Source organism: Neofelis nebulosa, chromosome 1 (genome assembly GCF_028018385.1).
Source record: "Neofelis nebulosa isolate mNeoNeb1 chromosome 1, mNeoNeb1.pri, whole genome shotgun sequence".
Classification (NCBI taxonomy): Eukaryota; Metazoa; Chordata; class Mammalia; order Carnivora; family Felidae; genus Neofelis; species Neofelis nebulosa.
This window is the reverse complement of record NC_080782.1, coordinates 129905463-129930059: the sequence shown is the minus strand read 5'-3', so window position 1 is coordinate 129930059 and position 24597 is coordinate 129905463. Positions and strand designations below refer to the sequence as shown.

Genomic DNA, 24597 nt, shown 5'->3' with positions numbered 1-24597 from the left:
GTAGTCTCAGAGACTCTCCATGTGGTCTTCCCATACTGGCTCATTTGGGTTCCCTCACAAGATGGTAACTTCCGTGCAGTCAGACTGTTTACACATCAGTTCAGGGCTTCAATGTGAGTGATCCAGCCAGCAAGGTTAAAGATTTGTCACTTTTCATGACAAAGCCTTAGAGGCTATATAGCGTCACTTCCGTCATAGTCACAAAGCTACCCGGATTCAAGATGAGGGAAATAGATCCCATTGATGGAAGGAAACTCAAAGTCCCATTGTGAGAAGATGTGTAATGAGAGATACTCTTGTGGTCGTCTTTAAAAAATACAATCTGCTACGTTCCTCTGAGCATATGAACTCACATCCTTTCCATAGACACACATGCAATCTTCTTCCTAGCATTCCCCAGCACGTTAGGGCACCAGCACTAAACTTAGGATCTTGTTCCCTGAATTAGGTCCAGGTTCAGATAAGGCTCCTCGGGTAAGACTCTTTGGGTTCAGTCCCTTGAGTCCACATATCCTTCCTCTTTATTGGAAGATGTGCAAACAAAGGAAATACATACTCTGCTCCCCACGTACACCAATTTATAATGGTGGGATAGGTGGAGAATTATATGTACAGGGATTTACATTTTAAAAAGGTACAAAATGTGAGGCACATTTCAACTGATGATCCACAGCAGTTCTGAAATCCAACAGGTACTTGGTTCCCAGTTCCCCGATTAGGACTCAAGTCTACTGCACAGGAATAATTCTCCATGGCTCTCAGCCCCACCCTCTGAACCATCCTTCTTTTTCATAAAAACTAGCCTAAATCTATAGTTAAAAGTTCTCTCAGCCTGCTTCCTACCCATGGACATTAGGGCATTCAGGGATCTCTTCATTTTATACCGCCCCTGTCCCTTTCATTCCAAACTTATATAATTCTTTAAAAAAAAAAAAATTCACCTGTGAGTTTTTAATGTATCAGTTTATGTGTATCTACCTGGCTGAGTCACTACAGTGACCAGGTAGTGTGTCAAACATTTTTCTAGATGTTTCTGTGAAGGTGTTTTTTGAATGAGATTAACATTTAAATTGGTGAACTTCAAGAAAAGCAGACTATCCTGTAAGTGTGGGTGGGCCTCATCCAATCAGCTGAAGGTCTGACTAGCACAAAAACTCATCTCCCCCAAGCAAGAAGGAATCCTGTGAGCAGACTCAAACTGTAATTCCTTCCTGTATCTCCAGCCAGCTAGACTACTTAATCAGATTTTGGACTTGCCAGACTCCATAATCATGTGATTCAATTCCTTAAATCTCCTTCAACATAAACACAGTCTGTTGGTTCTGCTTATGTAGAGAAGCCTGAGTAATACGTACTCTTGCAGACAAAAGCCAACCCCAAAAACCTCTTCAGGATAAACTCTGCTGGATCTTGGGCCCCCTGTGAAGTTGCTAGAGGGCCATCCTCTTAAGGTACTTGAAGCCCTATTGCTCAACAGAAAGGCACACCCCTGAGATCTTTAAAAGACCTTTTTTCTCCCCTGGTAGGAAAGGTCTTGTTACCTTAAAATTTTCTCAAGTTTTAAAAAAGAATCTTACAAATCCTTCATGGATTTTATCTTTGTCCTGAAATCTTTTCTTAATGTGACCACTTTTTGCCATTTTGAGAAGTTACGAATGAGAAGCAGTTTTATTTTCAAAGGTGGTGAGCCCTGACTCCTCCGTATTTAACAGCTTTGCACCTTTGCTCCCCTCTCATGTTTCATCACAGGTAAGAAGCAACCTGGTGCAGGGGCAGGGGGGGACTTTCAGTATTCTGTCTGATCATCTGCTGAGTTGGATCACTGAGTTCATTTGGTGTATTTCCCACTGTTTTATTATTTTATGTATTTATTTTTAAATATTTATTTTTCAGAGAGAGAAAGAATGTGTGCATGAGTGAGCGAGGAGCAGAGAGAGGGGGGGACAGAGGATCCAAAGAGGGAGACACAGAAAGAATCTGAAGCAGGCTCCAGGCTCGGGGCTGAAAGCAGAGAGCCTGAAGTGGGGCTCGAACTCACGAACTGTGAGACCATGACCTGAGCTGAAGTCAGACGCTCAACCGACAAAGCCACCCAGGCACCCCTCTCGGTATTTTATTATGACAGGTCACAATACTGCCCAACTATTCACTACCCCAGTCAAGGGTCCTCTTCTACCTGACTCTTAGTAACATTTTCCTTTACTGTCTTCAAGCTCTCACTGACAGCCTCCTCAGGGTTTTTCGGGTTTCTGCTTACACTCTCACACAGACCCTTCAAGCTCTTACCGGTAATCTTTTCAAAGCCCTTTCTGCTTCCTCCTACCTTCCAAAGCCACCGTTACATGCTTTGATTTTTTGTTACGGTGCTAACCCATACCCAGGTCCTAAAATCTACTGCGATTATCTACTGCTATGCAACAAATCATAACAAAACACAGTGGCTTCTACCAACAAGCATTTTACTATTTCTCCGTATTTCTTTTCAACGTTTTTTTTTTTTTTTTATTTTTGGGACAGAGAGACAGAGCATGAACGGGGGAGGGGCAGAGAGAGAGGGGGAGACACAGAATCGGAAACAGGCTCCAGGCTCCGAGCCATTAGCCCAGAGCCCGACGCGGGGCTCGAACTCACGGACCGCGAGATTGTGACCTGGCTGAAGTCGGATGCTTAACCGACTGCGCCACCCAGGCGCCCCTCTCCGTATTTCTGTAGGCCAGAAATTTGGCAAAGGAGCAGCTGGGTGGTTTTAACTGAGGGGCTCTAAGGTAGTGGTCGTCAGAGGGCGGCTGAAGCAGCATTATTCTTTGGTCACATGTTCACAGGGTCCCTCCACATGGACTAGTTGGGCTTCCTGATAACAGACTTGCCTCCGGACAGTTAGACAGTTTATATGTTAGCTCAGGGCTCCAGCTACCCTGACTTTATGATCTGGCCTCAGAAGTCCCGTAGCATCGCTTGCATAGCTGTAAGCCCACCCAGGTTCAGGGAGATGGGACATAAACCATACCTGTCAGCGTGAAGGGTGTCCAAAGCACATAGGAAGAATATGTACAAGGGGAAATACCACCATAACTGTCTTTGGAAAATACAGTCTGCCACAAATCCACTACTATTTCTTTTTTCTTTCTTTAGACTCAAATTGTCCAGATGTGGCTCCTTGGAGCCCTTTCAAGCTGGCTATTACATCCTTTTGACAAGCCACCATGATCGTTCGAGCACTGCCTTACTTTCTGGAACAAAATAATGTTTCAGATTCACCCTGTACTTTTTCTGCTCCAGCAGTGGAATTAACCATTTCACCAAGAAGCCTTGGTTCCTTTTAGTGGAGAATCCAGGGGCTAAAAGTTTTCACTGCTGTTGGAGTATCATGCTTCTGACCCGTCTCAGCAGACAAAGCTAGGAAAGGTTATACATGCGCACGCGCGCACACACACTGAGTTCTTACTAATAACTTCTAATTCCAGTCCAACAACAAAGGGTACATCCCAGACCTCCCTCGTTCTGTATTTATAATGCCCTTCCCTAAGGGAGTTATTATATTCAATACGTTGACTCATGTGTCTGCTACTGGGTTTTTTAAGTTATGTTTTACTCAGTTAAATTAATTCCCCTCTATGCTGGTGTTCCTTTTCTAATAATTTTCTGAAAGAATGAATATTAGATTTTTCAAATTCTTTCCCTACATCCGGTGCTAGGATCATCTGACTTTTCCACTTGAGACGGTTCCTGTGGTAAAATACATCAGGACAATTCTAGTGGCGATCAAACTTCTGTTTTCGGGAAAAACCCAAATTACTGTAGTTCATTACCTTTTATTAATACACTACCAAATCCAGTTGGCTGGTTTTTTCCTTAGGACTTTCACAACTATGTTTAAAACCTGCCTGTCTTTCATACCTTTCTTGCCACATTTGGGTATCAGGGATATTCTAGTCTCATACATACACCCCCTTTTCTATACCCTGGAATTGTTGATGGGGAATTGAAATTGTTAGTCCTTGAATGTGTGTTAATACCCAGGGGTATCTGGATCTGGTATCATCTTTATGGGAATATTTCTACTTAATCTATTTCTTTAATGATTATAAGGTTACTTGGGTTTTTAATTTCTACTCAAGTTTCGGCAGATTTTATCTTACTTTTTTTTAGGAATTGGACTGTTAGAACTTTCAAATTTATTGTCAAAGATTCTTGGGGCGCCTGGGTGGCTCAGTCGGTTAAGCGTCCGACTTCGGCTCAGGTCACGATCTCGCGGTCCGTGGGTTCAAGCCCCGCGTCGGGCTCTGGGCTGATGGCTCAGAGCCTGGAGCCTGCTTCCGATTCTGTGTCTCCCTCTCTCTCTGCCCCTCCCCCGTTCATGCTCTGTCTCTCTCGGTCTCAAAAATAAATAAACGTTGGGGCGCCTGGGTGGCTCAGTCGGTTAAGCGTCCGACTTCGGCTCAGGTCACAATCTCACGTTCCGTGAGTTTGAGCCCCGCGTCGGGCTCTGGGCTGATGGCTCAGATCCTGAAGCCTGCTTCCGGTTCTGTGTCTCCCTCTCTCTCTGCCCCTCCCCTGTTCATGCTCTGTCTCTCTCTGTCTCAAAATAAATAAATGTTAAAAAAAAATTAAAAAAAAAAAAAATAATAAATAAATAAACGTTAAAAAAAAAGATTCTGTTATTATTTTAATGTCCGTAGCTTCAATGATTATATCGTTTTATTCCTCATAGTATGCATTTATTCTCTATCCTACCCCGTCTCTCTCCCTCCCTCCATCTTTACACTCTTGCAGAGTTTTGTCAGTTTTATTAGTCCTTTCAAAGAACGAGCGTTGTTTATCCTTTCTGCGTGCTTGTTGTTTTAATTTCACCCATTTCTTTTTAATGTTGTTCTTTAGTATTTACTTTCTGCTGCTTTATCTTGGTTTACTCCACTAGTCTTTACCTACCTTTGTGAGTTGTATGTTTAATTCATTAACTTTGGGCCTTTCTTCCATGTTAATGGAAATACTTAAGATGATGGATTTTGCTCTAATTTCCACTCTAGCTGCATTCCACAAATTGTAATATGTAGCATTTGTTGTTGTTAAGTTAGATTTTTCTCATTTTCTTCCCTTCCGCTCATGTATTATGTAGACAAGTATTTAATCTTCAAACATAGGAGAGTATTTCTGGTCCTCTTTAAGAAATTTTTTTACTTGACTGCATCAAGGGCAGTAACTTTGTAACAATTGCTTTATGGGTTAGCTTGCAGCAATCTTCTTCAACTTTCTTTGTGCACCTGAGGAACGTGTGTATTCACCCTGTGTTGTATGCATTCAGGGTTGTTTTTCCACTCCTCCAAGTTCTTCTCATTTATATCTCATTTGCTCTTAAATCTATCCACTGATTTTTCAATTTTTGATTACAATTTGAATATACAATTACATTTGTATACACAATTGTATATACAATTGAATAAGATACAACTGTACATACAATTGAATAAGATACAACTGTATATACAATTGAATAAGATACAACTGTATATACAATTGAATAAGAAATTACACTTGGTTGGGGTGCCTGGGTGCTCAGTACGTTAAACGTCAGACTTTGGCTCAGGTCATGATCTCACAGCTCGTGAGTTCGAGCCCTGCTCAAACCTGTGCTCACAGCTCAGAGCCTAGAACCTGCTTTGGATTCTGTGCCTCCCTCTCTCTCTGCCCCTCCCATGCTCACACTCTGTCTTGTTCTCAAAAATAAATAGTCATTAAAAAAAATAATTAAAAAATCACACTTGGTTATTTTCCAAATAATCAAGGTGATTTGTAATAGTCTTACTCTTTGTTTCTACTCTCAGCTCCATTTTTTATATCTTTTTTTTAAGGTTTATTTTTGAGAGAGAGTGTGAGTGGGGGAGGGGCAAAGAGAGGGAGGCACAGAATCCCAAGCAGGCTCCAGGCTCTGAGCTGTTAGCACAGAGTCCGATGAGAGGCTCGAACCCACAAACAAAGGGATCATGATCTGAGCCAAAGTTGATCGCTTAACCAACTGAGCCACCCAGGTTCCCCTTCATTTTTTATATCTTATATTACACATGGTCATTTTTTTCTTTATCTGTTAATATCTGAAGTTCTGCTTCTGCTGGTTTTCACTTTTGTATCTTTTTAGTTTTGTTATATATTTATTTTTGACTATGAGCTCATGTTCTATGGATGGCAATCTGTCAAAATTATTTAAGACCTCTATTGAAGAAGGATTCTTCTGGACAGGACCTGTATTGGCTTTACTATGTGTCTCGAAGGGCTACCAACCAGGACATCTTTTAACTAAATTCTGGGCTTGAGGTTTTCTCAGACCAGCCTGTTTATCAATGCAGCTGAAAACCCAGCTAGTGACTATAGTTCTGAAAGGAGAGATTTTGACCAAAGTTTGAGGGAGGAAATTTTCTTCACTCATCCCTGAGGGGAGACAGGGAACATTTATTTCTAGTCCACCCTTATACTAAAACTGTAGCCGCTTGCGGTCTCAGTGTAGGTGAAGGGGGGTTCCCAACAAAACAACACATCCTAGGATTGGCTCCTGTCCACTATCTCTCTTGAGGTCATAAGAATCAAAGATCAAGGTCACTCACATTGGGCAAACACATTCAAAGCAAAAGGCAACTTCAGAGTCTTGACTTTCAGCTTTCATGGAGTTTTCGGGCTCTTAGGAAATCTTCACCTTCCTGTCTTCTCAATGAAGTCACTAAAAGATTATTTCAATGTTTTATCCATCATTTCAAATTGCTTTAAGTGAGAGAGTCAGCCAAGGCACTAGTCTCCCATACAACCAGAAACAAAAGCCTGCTCAAATAGTTCTCAAGCTTCCATTGTATTATTGCCCACTCTTCAAAAGGTAGCAGGTCAATCTAATTACTTAGGTGTGATGAAAGAAAGTAACTTGGTCCACTAAATCCATGGATTTCTAATCCAATTAATTTCACTGAAGATCTCCTAGTTCTCAGTACTACAGACCCACTCACTGAGAAGACAAAATCCCAGCCAATCCCAACCCCAACGTGGGTGAATAACCACTAACAATGATGGCTAACACGGGGTCTGCTCAGAAGGTTGGCCAGTACTCTGCTAAGCTTTTTTATGTGTATTTAATCAATACAACAGCCATATAAGATACAATTATTACTACCATTTTAGAGGTAAGAAAACCAAAGCACAGAAGTAACGTGCCCAGAGTAACACAGCTGATAAGTTAGATCACACTCACGAGGCCTGTCTCCGTCAATTTGCAACACCACACAGAGATTAGAGATTAGAGAACACAATCGTAGGTGATGTGTGAGTCTACGAGGAAGGCAAGTAGGTTCAAGTCCTCAGGTAATATGGCAGCTGGAAACGTTACAGAGCAGCTGACTTAAACGTAGAATGGTCTGTGAGTTTCTTTGCATGATACAGTGATGATTTCCTTGCCCTTTTCTCCAGTGCCCCACATTATGTGGTCATTGCACACTTATGATGCCTGTCCTGCACTGGATGGGCACATCTTCTCCTCTCGACAAACAGGGAGCTCACCGTCCTCAGGCAGATCCTGTTGGCCCTGCTTGCTCTCTGTTACTAATGATGTTTTTCAAATAAGTCTCCCAGATTTCACACAGTCCTTCACAGCAGAGCAGCCAACAAGTTGGGAATCACTGCTCCTGAAGGCAAGGGGCAAGCCACAAGTTGTTGCTTCTGGCTCCAGCTCCATTAGGAACAAGCTGCGTGCCCACCTCTTGCCTCTGTGGATGACACGTGGGCGAAAGCAAGTGTGGGAGGGAACGATAGATCACAAGACGGTCTTTATAAAATGACTCATAAAGAAATAATGAGAACCCAATAACTACCAGTTACAGAATAATAAAAATAATAAAGCAGAAAATGTACAAAGCAAACAATTAAGACTATTTTATTAAAACAATACTTGCTATTCAGCAAGCATTCATTCTCCCCGCACCAGGGCAGTAACTGTGTATCATCTGAATTTTGCACATTAAGAACATGACACAGAGAGAGTTAAGAAGCTCCTCTGGGATCCAGGACACTTCAGAGCCCAGATTAAAAGTTAGCCATGCTTACTCTTGGGCTGAAATGTCATCTCTCATTAAATTCAAAACCAGCTCTGAGAACACACCATGTTTATTATCTTTTTAATACTATGTGGCTGGTTCTGGAGGAGCCAAGAGAATCTTGGAATCTTTGGAATAAATACACTGATTAAAAAGATACTTTAAAAATCTCACTTTTTGGAGCGCCTGGCTGGCTCAGTTGGTTACGCGACCGAGTTCGGCTCAGATCATGATCTCACAGTTTGTGAGTTCGAGTCCCACGTTGGGCTCTGTGCTGACAACTCAGAGCCTGGAGCCTGGTTCAAATTCTGTGTCTCTCCCTCTCTCTGTCCTCTCCCCTGCTCACACTCTGTATCTGTCTCTTAATAATAAACATTAAAAAAATTTTTTTTAATCTCTTTTTTTTTTTTAAGCTCAGTGGACCAAAATATATAAATCAGAACTATTCTGGTCTAGTGAGTACTGTAAATGTATATTTAGATGTAACAAATATCAGTGGGAAATATCTGTGGAAAGTAATTACTTTATAATATATGTGGAATGTCTTTTAAATGCTTAAAGCAACTGATCCATTTTAAAGACCTAACTTGCAGAAAGAGGCACAAATGTTAATTAGCAAGCTGGAAACTTACTTGCACACTTATAGCCTAAAGTGAACGTGTACAGATCAAGGCATAAATATCAGAAAAGTAGATATTTTAATGGAACACTTAACCACCTGAACCAAAGGACTCACTGCTAACACCAGAGATGCTCAAGAAGGGCTGAGTCTGGAAGGATTACTTCAGCCTTCATACTAAATTCCTCCCTTTGTCACTGTCCCCAACTGTGACATCTAGCTCTACTGTGCTGTGATTAACAATAAATCTGAGTGCAAAATGAGCTGGAAACTCAAATGCCTATGAAGGCCACTAAGGTAATTTAGTAAGCATGGTTCTTCTGGGATTTCACCTTGATCTTATTTATTTTTCAAAACTCCATCTCTTAGTCTCAGGATCAAGGAGGCACGAGGGAGTAGTGTGGACTGTGGCAAACAGAAGAGCATGTGCACTTTCTAAGCACACGATTGCTCACTCCAGCCTGCTGTTGACATGAAGCCATGTGGGCCCAGGGTTACCAAAGCATTTCACTCTGTCCTTTATTTTTTTATTTGTATTATTATTTTTTAATTTAAACTCAAATTAGTTGACATAGTGTAGTAATGGTTTCAGGAGTAGAATTTGGTGATTCATCACTTACATATAACACCCAGTGCTCATCATAACAAGTGCCCTCCTTAATGTCCCACCCATTTAACCCATCCCCCCAGTCACCTCCCCCTCTAGCAACCCTCAGTTTGTTCTCTCTCAGAGTCTCTTATGGTTTGTTTGCCTCCTGCTCTGTTATCTTATTTTTCCTTCTCTTACCCTATGTTCATCTGTTTCTGAAATTCCATATAGGAATGAAATCATGTGATATCTGTCTTTCTGACTCATTTTGCTTAGCATAATACACTCTAGTTCCATCCACACTGTTACAAACGGCAAGATTTCATTCTTTTTGATTGCTGAGTAATATTCCACTGTATGTACATGTGTGTATAGATTATTCAACTGAAAATGTAAAAATAAAAAAACCTTATGAAGACCAACATTGTATAAGTCCAGTATGACCACAGGATGAATGTGGCCCATGGACCACCAGTTTGAAACTTATCATACAAAACCAATACAGAACAGACCCTGGGCTCCAGGGTCTCAGGAAAAGCCTTAGAAAGAAGCAGATAGGCTTGGTGAGTTGCCCAGGTAGGGTAGGAAGTGTCTTGGTGGGAGTTCTGGGACTCCTTTAGGATCCAAAATGACTCTGTGGAGTGTTTATGTGGAAAAGGGGTTTGAATCAGTAATGGTGGGTTTAGACACAAGCCAGCAGGCAGGAGAGGCAGGTGTGGGCCAAAGTCCTTCCCAGAGCCATAAACACAGGAGCAGAACACAGAGTTCCCAGCATTCACAGGGTGCAGGGTGAGGCAGCCTATGGGCACAGTTTCCGGCTCCCATCATTCCCTGGACAGCAGCCACAGTGGCCATTTAGTCTCTGCCATCGGGTTTCCCAGCCCACAAGATGGACTCTCTCTCTGAACGCCACGGGAATGCGGGGCCGGACGAAGCTGGCACTGTCTGTATCAGGAGTCGGGACCAGCACCCTCACCTCTGTTCCAAGGCATGGCCCCAGCTTCACAGTATGTGGCCTCTGGTGTATACTTTCCAAGTCCTCCAATCCTTCCCGCTGCCCCCACTCCCATAACAAACAGCCACAGAGGCACCTGCTCTTGCTTAGCTTCTCAAGAGCAGACAGTTCAGAAAAGGCCTTAGAGATTTGCCTTATTGCTAGAGTCCTGGGGACAAGGGTCCTCAGGAAACCACAGCGGTGAGACACAGAAGACTCTATTTCATTACAGTGGCTACTGGAAGGGCTGCCCGCTAAGTGAAGCACCCAACCAGCCAGGCCACTGATCCTTCAAAAGCGCGGGTTTCCTCCTCTATAAACAGAAGATCACACTAGCTGGCCACGCTGGACAACGGAGAGGGTTGAAGGAAGTTAACTCAGAGAAGCTTATGAGAGCTTTAATGATGACATTTGTCACCATGTGCCCCATCCTGTTTTGTCCTTTCCCCACAACAGGAAAACAATATATGGAGAAATATTTTCAACACAAGTGAAAGCCAAGAATTTAACTAGAAAACTCAGCCAGAAGGTCCATCACTAAGAAATGACGGATGAGCATCTGGGGCATGTTAGCCACTGTGCCCCTCTCTAGAGAAAGGAAACATGCCCCCAAGGGTAGGGTAAGAGGGAAGGTACTGAAATCCAGCCATGGAGAGACCTGAGGTTTATGAACCCCAGCTCAGTCCTCACATCCTACCTCTGCTACCCCCTAGCCATGGGGCTTGACACTGGTCACTTCACCTGTTCAAGCCTGTGTCCTCACCTGGGAATATAAGGAGTGACCCTGCAGGGCCCTTCCAGACCTGCAGGGGAATCACATGGCAGATTCCATGAATGGCAGGGCCAAGATGCAAGTCGGACTTCTCAAGGAGGGCATGAGTATCAGCAGGCAGAGCATTCAGGCAGGCTGCTCGGTGGGAGGGGTGCAGCCAGGAAGGCTGGCTAGGGGACTGGTCCTGGGAACCAGAGCATGAGGCGCAGAGATGGGATGGGGCCTGGACCAGAGTGCTGGGCACACCCAGAGAGTTCTTAGATCATCTCAACAGGGCTTGGCCAGCGGCAGCCCGGCTCTCACTACATTCCAAGCGTCTCTGATCCGTGACACTGGCGTCCTAATGGATCTGGCTGTCAGCAATGGATAAGCATGGAACTAATAGATGTCAAACAGCATTTGCATTTCTGAGATGGCTTCATCTGCTGCCTCTCCTGGGACTCTCCAAACTGAAATCTGAAATGTGGACAGACGGGTCTGCTCTTGGACAGCTCCTCTTCCAGAAATCTCACAGGAAAGAAACAATTATTTAATTATTTTCTGCGCTTATTAAACAACCAGCGCAAACCACAACCAGAAGCTGCTTCTCAGCCTTCTCCTCTCGGGAAGGCATGCAACACCCTCAGAGACACATACCCCTTGTAGTCTAAATAGCTTTCATTCATTCATTCGGAGCCCACTTCACAGCGAATTGTCTTGTTCATTAGTAGTGCTGCAGAAGACCATGAGAGATTTGGATCTGGGAGGGCATTGAGGAGGTGAGCATCTGGAAGATGGTGCAAAAAGCAAACCGCACTGCGAGAGTTTGCCCATGCTCCCCCTGGGCGATGACAACAGGGTCAGAATGGAGTTCTTGGTTTGGATTTCAGTTCCTGGGACATCTGTAGCTAACAGAAAATGCCACAGAATTATCTGTCTGGGGGGGGACATCTGCATTTGGGGGTGACTCTGACACAGCACCCGACACCCGGTAATGAAGGTATTTTCTGGCTTTCTCTGGCTCTATTTTAAACTGTCATCATCTTAAACTGTGAAATATGTCAAGTGATAATTAAACCTCGCCACAGACAGGTACCGTGAAAATGATTAACTTTTACCGTTTTCCCCACACATTTTGAATACTCTGAATCCCCACAGTACAGAATCATTACATTGACAGATGAGGAAAGTTGTCTTTACAATAATTTGTTTTTAAAAGAGCCCAAACAGGGCTAAAATCCTGTACTTTTCCATTGGGTTTGAATTTGAAAAGCCCTGCCATAAACTCCCACTGAAAGAGGAAGCCAGGTGGGAGGAGCTCCCGACTGATTGTCCTCATCTCCCACCAGGCCCCAAATGGCTGTGGGCCCTGGGACGAGACCCTGGCCACCTGTAGACATCAGTTTCCTCATTTGTCAGACACCAATGCTAACATCCTCCCTCTACCTAACACAAAGGTTCTCATCAATGATGAGATGAAATGACAAATGAGAAAGCTCTTTGAGAGCAAAAAGCAGCCTGGTGACACCATCCAAGTATAAGGTGCTATTATTCCAAATTCTGTATACAGGGGGAAAGCGATTTGCTAGCACAGCTTTACCGAACTGTGGTCTCAAAAAAAAAAAAAAATTCAACTCATTTTATTTTCACCTGAAGTTTCTAAGTGTGAGATTAGATCTGACCCTATCAGATGAATGTCCTCTCTTAGCCACAGGACTCCCATTTTGTGTCCAAATAGGCAGGGACTTACACAAATGATAAAAATTCAAATGCTGTAGCCGAACAGCTGGATGGGAGTGCTGCTTCCAGAAAAAGAGAGAGAGAGAGAGAGAGAGAGAGAGAGAGAGAGAGAGAACGCAAATAACTGCTAAAATTAGTAAAACAAACAGACTGAAATGTATTTTTACTCTAACAACTCATTTTCCCAGACCTGTGATTTTCTGTCTTTAAAGCACATTTCTTCAGAACGTGGAGGTCTCTGTTTCTTCCTGGCAGCAGCACACATGGGGTCCCGCGACCCCAACCCTGCTTGCACTTCAACTGCGGAATGACGAGTTCCTGTTTGTGAATATGAACAATTTCCATCAGAACTGTACCAACAGTGCTGAATTTCCATCGAGAATGTGCCTTCTTGCCAGACTTCAGTTAAGCCCACTTAAATTCTTTGATCGGTTTCCTGTAGAGTTCAAAGGGTCTCCCACATTTTTCTATTGACAAAATAAAATTGCAATGCCTGTATCAGAGGGTGTTCATGAGAATTAAGTAAAGGACTGAAGTTAAATCGTTTCCATCAAGAACTCTTCAATTCTAAGGAATTTATACGAAAGCAGTGAAGCGACGCTTTGACCCTAAATCGAGGCATGGATAATCGAGAAGGTGCCTAGTAAAAGGTGGCTCCTGAACAAGAGCTCTGGTTGTCTGTGAAGCCCAAGTCCCCCATCTCCATCCGTGCCCCCACCTGGCCCGCTGCCATCTAGAAGCATCCAGTACAGTAAGCCCCCCCAACCTATCCCCCCCCCTCAAAAGAACAGTATCTCTAATGGAAAATGGAAAAGAAAGCTTCTGAGAAGCCTCCTGGCTACAAGCACTGAAGTCACCATCAGGGGAGTATCGTCATGCTAGGCTCCCAGACACTGCTTTAGAAACACTGTTGTGATGAGACAGGAGCTGAGAGGCTAAGAACTCCCCAGCAGTTTCCAGAGAATAAGACAGGTGGGCAATGGCTGGCCTAGATGCCCTGTTGAACAGCACCAGGCACCACTGGACTACACTCAGACCTCCCTCTGCTGACTGCACCTGTCCCCAAAGGCTTCAGGTCACTGTCAACACCCTGCAGAGCCAGAAGTCAGGCAGAACCTGCTCATTTCTGTGGCATGTGTTCTCTGACTTTCTAGAGAGCACAAGGCAAGCTAATCTTCTTTCATGAAATATTCAACATTTTGCACGAAGTTTTCTACATGAAGACCGTATTTCTTGGAATCCAATGACAGCCCTGGCCAAGAAGAAGTATGAGGGAAACCGCGTGCAGAGAACCACTGGGTGGGTTGCCGTGCACAGGATCTCTCTGTCTTGCTTAACCTGATCTGCAAGAGCCCTCCCTGGGCATTTGTGGCTCATTCACCAAGCACAGCATGTGAACAAAAGGACACACCAGGAAGCCTTCACCACGGCCACCCAAGACAAACGGGCCAACATGTGGGCGGCAGGGAGTTCCTAAAAGTGAGCGGGGGCCAGGAGACAGCGCTAGTAGGCCGCACTCATTTCGATGACATGTCTCACCTTGCAGTTTATTTTTAGTCTTGGCTCTGTTCCCACTGAAGTGGGGAGATTAAACATTTGTTAAGAGACAACACAATCTGAAAATAGGAAGGGTTGTTGTTTTTTTAAGACTTTTAAAAAGATGAATTAATTATGATGACAAGAAAAGAATTAGAATATAATGGTCAGTTGGACTCTGTACCTCATTTCCTATTAAAGAAAGAGTACTGAGCAGCAATGAGACAAAAGAGACAGAAACAAATGATTTTGAAGTCACAGATAATTAACCCCAGAGGCTTGCCAGTGGCACATTAATATTGCTAGGGCAAATGGCTTAACAAGTTTGAAGAGAGCTTCAGTCTTTATATGGAGAAGACAATTTCAAGGGTTCCTGAAAAGCAGAAAATCTCCTTCTGTGTTGTGGGCCAGGCAAGGGGTGAACACGGCAAATGTCAACCTTCCCTGTGGGATCTCAAAGAGAGGCGAGCCTGCAGGGCAGAGATGGTCCTCAGCAGGCCTAAGAGGAGTGCCATTATCCCCTCTCTTCAGGCCGAGGTGGGCAAGTTCAGCATGTTTCCGGCTGTGCGAGCTCGTGAAGGCCTCACCCCACTGTCCCGATACATCAGCTGTGGTTCATATCCTTTGGGGGTTATGACTTCACAGAGAACTCAATTCTTCCTCCTCACATTCCAGATAGGGACCTATATTCAAAGTGTATAGTCACAACCCCCGAGGAGACTCCTTTGAGAAGCACAGCTCACTGCACAGGAGTTCACTGCCCTGTCCAGACCTACCAAGGCCCTACAGCTTGCCATCACAACCACAGAGATCTGCCTCACTCGCACCAGCAGCTTGTAAGTACCTGTTAACAGAGGGACCCACAAGTCCTCAGAAAGAGCACAGTAGCTCTCTGAGGATGCTATTTAAGGAGAGCAAGGCTTCCAAGGGCGCTGGTGAGAAGAGGAAGTGCAGCAGGTAGGGCAAAGGCGTCCTGAAGCTGTGGGATCCACAGCCAAACAACCAGGAAGCCCCTATACCTGTGATTTTGCCTTATAAGTGCAGATATGACATCGAGCCCAGTCAGCCCTGGAATGTGCCGGACGTCTAGCACTTTTTCAGCGCTTGCTGTGTGAGAGGCAGGAGAGACCAGAAAGAAGAGTCACGATCCATGCTCTCCCAGGGCTCATCCTGCACAGCAGCACGAGAGCTGCCCACCCTCCACCACCCCCTGCTCTGAGCACAGACCATATCCACCCATGCTGTGTCCTATGGTGCTGAAGCCCCGGGCAAGGAGTCACACAAGTGCAATTCAAACAGCAGCACGAATAGCTGCCATCATCAGTCCTGAGCTGTACCCAGCGAGGTCCTGCTTCTTCTAAATCACTGCAGAGAGGGGCGCCTAGGTGGCTCCGTCGGTTAAGCATCTGACTTCCGCTCAGGTCATGGTCTCATAGTTTATGAGTTCAAGCCCTGCATCGGTCTCTGTGCTGACAGCTCAGAGCCTGGAGCCTGCTTTGGATTCTGTGTCTTCCTCTCTCTCTCTGCCCCTCCCCCACTGCTGCTCTGTCTCTGTCTCTCAAAAGTAAATAAACGTTAATTTTTTTTTTTTTTTAAATCACTGCAAAGAGCTGAAATGGCCCAGGGCTAGGATGAAATAGCCACAAACCCAGAGCCTTGCAGAACTCTGATCAAGGAATATCCTATATAGGGACAGGAGTGAGAACTCAGGCTCACTCAGGCTGTCTTAGTCCACTGCTAATCTTTCCAGGCCCAGGCACTTAGAATTATCTCGGGGAAGTTCAGGGAACAGAAGCTTGGGGTGACCCACAGCGTGACATTCCTCTAGCTAAAGCTGTGCATGATCCTTGAGAAAGGCCCCTAACTTCAATCCCTGAGCTTTCCTCTGAAACATTAATTGAAAGGAAATAGAAAGGGTTGGTGACTGTGATGCTCAAGGACAATTTCTAACCCCAGTGGCCAGAGAACCTTAATCTGGGGAGAGGAATTTTAGGTGGGTTGTCCTTAAGTTCTTAAAGGCAACAGGAGAAGAGAGTTGTTTGGTTCTTCTGATTGCGGAATCAAGAAATTTGAACAAAATGCTAAAGACTCTGACAGAGGATAGAATGGACATGGGCTAAGTTGTGCCACATGTGCCATCTACTTCCCATTCGAGCTGGGGCAAGCGGGTACAATACGGTTTCCCAGCAGCTGAAAAAGGGCAGCCCTGCCCAGAAAGAGCCAATTTCTGTGGGGTTAGAAGCTAAAAGAGATAGAGGTCACTCAACTTTCTGAGGTCCCCTGACTGTAGGAGAGAGCTAGTAAGCTCCCCTGTATGTGAGCGAGGGTAGAATGGTAAAGGAAACTTTATCTCTTCGCCCAGATGGCAATCTTGATTTGAAAAGGACCTACTACTCCAGTCAAATTTAGATAGCTCCCTTCTCGAATCCCTACATCTGCAGCCATTAAAGAAGTTACCTCAAACGAAGCTAGGAGTTTATTCATCTGTTTTATAGAAGAGAATTAGCCAGTTCACATTATACCAAGACAGATTATGCAGGCAACTGAGAGATCCAGAAAACATCTGCTAAACAAAATCAAAATTAATGGTAAACAGAATGCAACTCTTGATAGCTGAAGTTCACCCAGATGCAGAGAACTATAAGGGGGCTATTAGAAGCAGCTGCCAATTAGGGACTAATTCCAAGAATTCTCAGAAAGGGAGGCTCTAGTCACACAGTGGGAACTGGCAGGTCATGTTTATTTAGGCGATTTGCATTGCTAAGGAGTCAGAGGCACTGGGCTGTGTGACTGTCACTCCTCTCTTTTTCTTTTCTGGGAAGACAGCAGCATCCCTGCTCTCAGGTCTCCCTCACAGCCCTGCTGGAAGCGAGGCCAGGCTGGTCTGGACTGGAACATGTAAGTGATTCATCACTGGGAGGGTGGATAATGCAGTATGACACTGGTGCCCACCCCAAAACTCATAGCCTCTAATCACAACACAATCACAGACATCTGGGATAGTTTATAGATTACCCATGTTCCTAAGAGATGGCTGACAAGGGCTGAATTATCCTGGCCACTTGCTCAGCTCACTCAAGTGTTCTCTCATGGTGTAATTCAACATGATGGAGTCAGTTAGAGAAAAGTACTGGTTTGAGTAGATGAATTCGGGCAGACACAATCAGCACTGGCCCTCACAATGGACACAGGAGTGTCTTGGAGTGGTGAAGTCGGCACCTTTGGTTGAAGCCTTAGACGAAGTTGAAATTAAATTGTGGATGCCTAGAGGGGGGTAAGAACACCTGCAGTGGAAAGCAGATGAAGATGCAGGCATGTCTTCTCGCAGTGAGCACAGGTGGGTCCTGGGAAACTAGGGTGATACAGGACTGCCCTGAAGGAGGAAGGGCTCAGTCAGCTGGGGTGGGCATATGCCCTTCTCAAAAGACATCCTACAAGTCTTGCAGTCCTGCCACACCTCCTGATACTATATATTTCCCTTCAGGTTCCCCTGAGAGCCCTTACCACAAATCCAACTTGGAAAAAAGTGACCCCCAGACAGTTTTCTTCCAAGAGTCCCTCTTAGCTCTCTAGGCTTGGCAGTGGGCACAAAGGAACAGAAGAGAGGATCAGTGCATTAAAGGGACATTGGTCCAGAGGGAGCCCTAGTTCCCACAAATAAGCATGGAAAACAAGGAAGGAGTCTCATGTGTAAGATGCTCTCCTCTCTCCTCTGTCATGGGTTGCTGAGGGTCACAAGACAGAAAGACTAATGTAAAAGCTCTCTGAAAACTTGAGAACTGATAAGTTATTACTATTACTATGCCACTATTCTGTTCATGCAATGCACATGGAAAGCACATGAGCCAAGTTATGTGCTCATCCTGGGCACTGAGGAAGCACTCTTTCTGCCTGAACTTCCTAGAGTAGACTTTCAAAGGACATTCATGGGATGACAGCCCTGAGATGGTCAAAACCAACAAAATTAAGGCACCATGGGAAACTAAGTTTGAGAAATGTTACATATTATACCCACTTGTGAGTCATATTTAACATCTTAAAGGTGTAATAGGTTCTGCAGTCAAAGTAGGAACAACCAGCGCAATATTGAGTCCAGCATTGGCCAAGTGCGTTATTTTCCTAGGGCTGCTACAACAAAGCTCCACAATCTGGCTGTTTTTAAACAAGAGACATTTATTTTCTCACATTTCTGGAGGCCAGAAGTCAGAAAACAAGGTTTTGTCAGAGCCACATGCCTTCTGAAAGCTTTAGATGATTCTTCCTTGCTTCTTCATAGCTTGTGGTACTTGCCAGCAATCTCTGAAATTCCCTGGTTTCTAGTCCTCCCTCCTATCTCTACTCCATTATCACAGGGTGCTCTCCCAGCATTTCCCTCTTCTAATAAGGGTATTACTGATAGGATTAGGGCCCCCTCCTAAACCAGTACAATCTAATCTTAACTTGATTACATACTTGCCAAGAAAACTATTTCCAAATAAGGTCACATCCACAGGTTCTGAGTTAAGATATTAACTATCTATTCTGAGGACACAATTCAACCCATAACGCAAAGCTTATCTGAACGTGGAACACTTTGATCAATTAAGAATATGCAATGTATATCCACAGAACACTCCTTAAAAAGTTGCGTTCTCAAACCAAAGCACTCAGTGCCTCACTTGTGTGTCACTGGAACAGAATCAGAGTGAAAAGACAATACACATTTAGCAATGGGTGGTTTGCACTTAATTCAGAAAACAATTGTTGAGCAACTAGATCCCTGGACTGGGGCCATGAAGAATCTGCGATGAATGAGGTGAGGGTCTCTATTCTTAGAAAATGACATGATAGGATCCCTTAACTCCAAGATAAGGTAGAGTAAGTTAAACACTTGAAAAAAAGACAGTTGGAGATATGAGGGCGAGGTGGCATTTCACAAAGATTAGGGACCAAGAGCGTTCAGGGTGCAGGAACAGTGTGATCAAAGCTAGAAGCAAGTAAGTGGGCCACAATCTGAGAACCATAACAGCACGGGATCTAAGGCTGAGAGGAGCGCAGAAGGAAATAAGGCAGACAGCATGTCTAAGGCACACAGTACATTTGAGTCACCTTAATGATATCCAACCCCACTGCTATTTAGCCTAGACTCCATTCCCACTGCTAATTCTCTCTCAGTTCTCACTTCACAGCCTTGGTCTGTCACCAGCAGTTTCGAAAAGTCACGTAGTATGAAGTTGTGGCTCATCATCCATGTGTACCACTGAACCTGGGATGGAGATGTAGTATTAAAACAAAAAACGGGAGGGGCACCAGGGTGGCTCAGTCTATTGAGCATCCAACTCTTGATGTCAGTTCAGGTCATGATCCCAGTATTGTGGGACTGAGCCCCATTTCAAGCTTTGCGTTGAACATGGGGCCTGCTTGAGATTCTCTCTCTCTCTCTCTCTCTCTCGCTCTCGCTCTCGCTCTCCCTCCCTCCCTCCCTCCTTCCCTCCCTCCCCCTCTCTGCCTCTCTGCCCCTCTCCTCTGCTTGCACATGCTCTCTCTCTTTTTCTCTAAAATAAAATAAAAAAATTAAAAAAAAATTTTTAAATGGGATAATATCTTGGATTGTGTGACCCATAAGCTATCTCCTCCAGAGCTCTCCAAAATCTCCTGGGCTTGGTAAACTAGGTAGAAAAATTCAGTGTTACTTAATTGTTGCTCTTTCAATTTTAGCTGTGAAATAACCCTAAGTGGTTGTTATGAGACAATAATGTCTTTTTTTTAATGTTTTATTTATTTATTTTGAGAGAGAGAGTGAGGGGAAGGGACAGAGAGAAAGGTCGAGAGAGAATCCCAAGCAGGCTCCCCACTGTCAGTGAAGAGCCCAATGTGGGGTTTGATCTCATGAACTGTGATGTCATGACCTGAGCCTAAATCAAAAGTCGGGCACTTAAACAACTGAGCCACCCAGGCACTCCAATAATGTCTTAGTTTTGTCTGTAGAAATAATCATTTATTGAAATATTTGTAGTACTTTTATTATTTTTATACTTGTACCACTCTTCTGAAGATTAACAGCCCCACCATTCAAGCAAGTGAATTCTCAGGACTTAAAATACTTGGAATCAACCTGTAAGGTCCCACTCTTCCTTCCTTCCTTCCTGTCAGGTTATATGCGTTGGCATTCAGGCAGTATGCTATTTCAGGAACTCTCAAACACTCAACTTTGACAAAAACAAGCAAGAAAGACATCAGTTCACAATGGGAGAAAATAAGTTTACGTGATGTCAGGACAAATTTGCCAGTAGAAACCCAAAGTATATGTTCCCAGTCAGCCAGTTGTAAGAGCTGCTGCTTTCAAAGAGAAGTTATGAATGAATAGAGCACAGCCCAACCACACCTTTGCTCATATTCTAACAATGTCAGTCTTCACTGGATTTGGAGCCTGAGGTCTCATCAAGCCTTTTAATGCCTCTAAGCAAAAATACACATGATTTCCTCATATCCCAGCCTTACCATTAAAGACATTTCATACTGTGAACACAAGGACAGTGAAATTCCAGAACAGTCAGGGTTATATGCGATTCCATAATGCAAATTAATTCCAAAAATTCATACTCAGGGCTATTGACATGAATTAAATAGTATTCAAAACCAAATTTCATGCTGACTTCTCTGCTTAAGGCTATTTTCTTTCCAATTTACATGGTCATCAATAAGAAACATGAGATGATGCCAAAGGGGAATGGAAGCCACAAAGTTCATCCTATGGCCACATTACCCAGATCCTTTGAATCCAGGGTTCCAGCACCATGAATAACAGGAATCAACAGGTTGGATTCGTTTACCAATACAGATAGTAGGGAAGGCTTAGGTTTCCAAGCTCTAGAAACATAATTTGATAACATGACATTCTATGTCTTTCATACTGGTGCTTAAAATAAGAACTAATCATGAGCCAAGGATATATTTAATTTAGAAGTCAATAAGAAACTTGCTCACATTTTTTTCGATTGCCACTCTTTTTAGAGACAGGGCTACAGAGAAGTTTGTGGTTAAAACGAAAACCCATGGTCAGACCCTAGATTAAGAAGTCACTTTGATTTCTGACTTCATCTTTCTATCCCTGCAATAAAGAGATGATTGGCAAAGATTCCACAAGTCATACGAAAAACATCTTCTTATGGACAGAAGGTACTGCTGCAAATGAGTAAGGGAAACTTCAATTTCCACTAAGACATTTCAGAAATCACCACCCATATACATTTACCTCAGAGACCAGAAAACAAAAGTGCTAGAGGAACTGGTAGGGAAAATGAACATCATGGAATTGTTTCAAAAGGGAAAATAATTGGCTATTTCTATTTCAGCTTAGCTAAAGCTGTAAAAATCTAATCAGAAATATTTTTCACAACGCCATCTTCTCCCAGATATTGAAATATTTCAAATCATAAACGATTTTTTTATTGTTGATGTTGTTTTCGCTTCATGAAATCAAATAATTACTTCAAACTTCACTCAAAAATGAGGCTTCTCTCAAGACTGCAAACATGATCATGTAATCAGCCAGTTCCCTAGACCTCACCTATGATGCTTGAAGGTAGAGAACTTCATTTTCACAAGCAAACATGGCTTTCAGTTCTTACAGTCCTCAGAGACAAGTACCAGTCAGCACCCAGAAAAGGCCACATGAAATTTCAAAGAACAAGCTTCCCATAGGTGGAAGTTCATCTTAGCTTCAACAGACTACTTCCAAAATGTCAGCACTGAGAAGGAAATGGGTGTGCATGCATTTTCCCTACCTTCTCTTCTTGTGACTTCAAAGCTTCTGGACTCCTGCAAGAAAAGAAAGATTTTGTATTTCTGAAGAATAATTCATAGGTACAGATACTTGCAAAGATCTCACCTTTGTTACTCATTCACTTATTCACAAAAGGGTGAACAATCTCATAAGAACATGACATTCGGCAATGCTGGGTCTACTAAACTCTCAACACACACACACACACACACACACACACACACACACACACACATCTGTAAATGTAAACAACTTGTTTCTTTGGGGGCTTAGCCAACAAATATATTGTTAATCAATCAGTTTTTAAGGAACAGAGCCAGTTCTCATGGTCTTCCTTATGTGGAACCTGGGCTGGTACCAAGTGTTAAGGAAAACCTTGTCACAGACTGATACCACATCTTCCACCTAGACTGTAGGTTCTGTAGGACTTGGGGAAAACATAAGTAGACCAGGGCCAGAATTATCCGACCTGCAGTCAGTAGGTTGTGATTTGTGGTGCCATAATGAAGACCCCCCAGTGCTCCTGTGTGGGTCAATGGCATGATGTAGCAATGGACTATGCTCAATTCAGTAGTTTCCAAAGGATGAAATCCTAAAGACAATTCGGACAGCCAGTCTGTGCCACTGAACTAAATTAAGCCCTTGATTTGTTTTATTTTTTAATTCAATCCCATCTTCCTGCTATGTGTAGGTGAATAAGCAAAGTGCTTGAGAAGTTACATAAGTGAAGCAGACAGAATTCTGCATTGAAAACATTCACAGTTGAACAGAAGGCTACAGAACAAATACAAATTACGGAGAAGTAAAGGGGTGGTTTTACCTTGAAAAAAAATACCAGTATATTCATATTCAGGTGGAAACATAAAGAAAAGCCTTTTTAAAAGAACCTTTGAAAATAGCACTGCAGAATGGGCAGGCTTTCAGACAAGAGTAAGGGAGGAGGGTACACTGGGAAGTGAGAAAGGCTTAAGAAAAGGCAGGGTATGCTCAGGAAGCAGGAAGAGGCCCAGTGAGAAGTAATGGGGAAAAAGGCTGGGAACACATACCGTGGTTTCACAGCTAACAAACAGTACCCACAATTCAGCACAAATAACAGGTGTAGGATAAAAAGTTTAATGTTGAGAGTAAGTTGAAAAGCCATGCTAGCAACCAAAGAAGAGAAAATAAAGTATCAAACTTACTCCAACTTTTCACCATCATAACCAAGAACACCATTCAGTACCAGCACTTTTTAAGCAAACGACATGTTTTTCACAACTTAGCATTCTTGTCTAGCAAACTTTTGGGGTCAGAAGGCAGAGGCAGTAAGAGAGATGAAACTGAGGAGGGAAAGTTTGTTCCCCATCCCCAAATTACATTCTTAGACTGCCACCTCTGTAATGAGCCAAAAGCCTAAGTGGAGACCAATGGAAAATATATGCTATAGGCCAGCAGCCCATTAGCACAGCACAGTTAAACAAATGAGCTTACGGGATGCTAGTTCCTGGAGGGGCACTCACCAGCTCAGGGTTCAGAAGAGGGAACACAGAGAATGGTAAGTGTTATGACAGATATGTAAGCTGCAAGGCACGTCATACACAGAGCTAACCCAGCCCCTCTGATACTGCTCCTCAGCTCTCTGCTCCAGGGGTTGGCACCACATCCCTGGAAATAACTAGTATTTTTGGAAGAAGAGAAATGCATAAACAATGTGTACACCTCAAGAAGAATTTATGGATGTTTTATTGCAATTGCACAAAAGTGATAAATTAAGGAAAGCTGACATCTGCATAATGCTGTATCTTCTTTTTTTTAATAAAAAGAAGTAGTTTTAGTATTTCCTTTTTTTTTTTTTTAGTTTATTTATTTTGAGAGAGAAAGTGCAAGCAGGGAACGAGCAGAGAGAAAGGGATAGAGAGAGAGAATCCCAAGCAGGCTCTGCACTGCCAGCTGAGGAGCTTGACATGGGGCTTGAACTCAGGAAATGTGAGGTCATGACCTGAGCTGAAATCAAGATTCGGTCATGTAACTGACTGAGCCACCCAGATGCCCCAATGTTGTACCTTCTTATGTAACAACATGGTATCTTTAATAATTTGTTCAAGTCTACTATCATTTCTTTCAAGAGTATGTTATAATTTTCCTGTATGTATTCTAAATATTCCTTTTTTGCATATCATTTGTTATCACAAATAGAATTTCTCTTTGATTATATTTTCTAACTGCTTTTTGTTTGTAAGATTGTAATTAATTTTTATACATGGATTTTTAACCAGCCATTTGACTAAATTTCTTATTGCTTGAAATAGTTATTCCATGGCTTCTTTTGGGGTTTCCATTTATGTATTTATATAATCTTCAAATACCTAAGATTTTTTCTCTTTCTTTGCGATTCTTAGTTCTCTTGTGTCTTTCTTGTCTTATTGCTTTAGCTAATTCCTCAATCTAATGTTACATGCTGTGAACATCATGGGCCTACTGGTTTGGTTTCTGACTTTAAGAAGAAAATCTTTACTGTTTCCCTATTAAGGGAAACAAAATGGTGGCTTTTGGCCCAA

The 24597-nt window shown here is 43.3% G+C and overlaps 1 protein-coding gene across 6 annotated transcripts in view; it reads right to left on the bottom strand.

Annotated features, from left to right (window-relative positions):
- FSTL4 (follistatin like 4) overlaps nucleotides 1-24597 on the bottom strand; it is a 584589-nt gene that overhangs the window by 345864 nt on the left and 214128 nt on the right. For all 6 annotated transcript variants that reach the window (XM_058736382.1, XM_058736366.1, XM_058736397.1 and 3 more), the window contains exon 3: nucleotides 22062-22095. In XM_058736382.1, the coding sequence (XP_058592365.1) occupies nucleotides 22062-22095 (34 nt within the window). The remainder of the gene's footprint in view (nucleotides 1-22061; nucleotides 22096-24597) is intronic.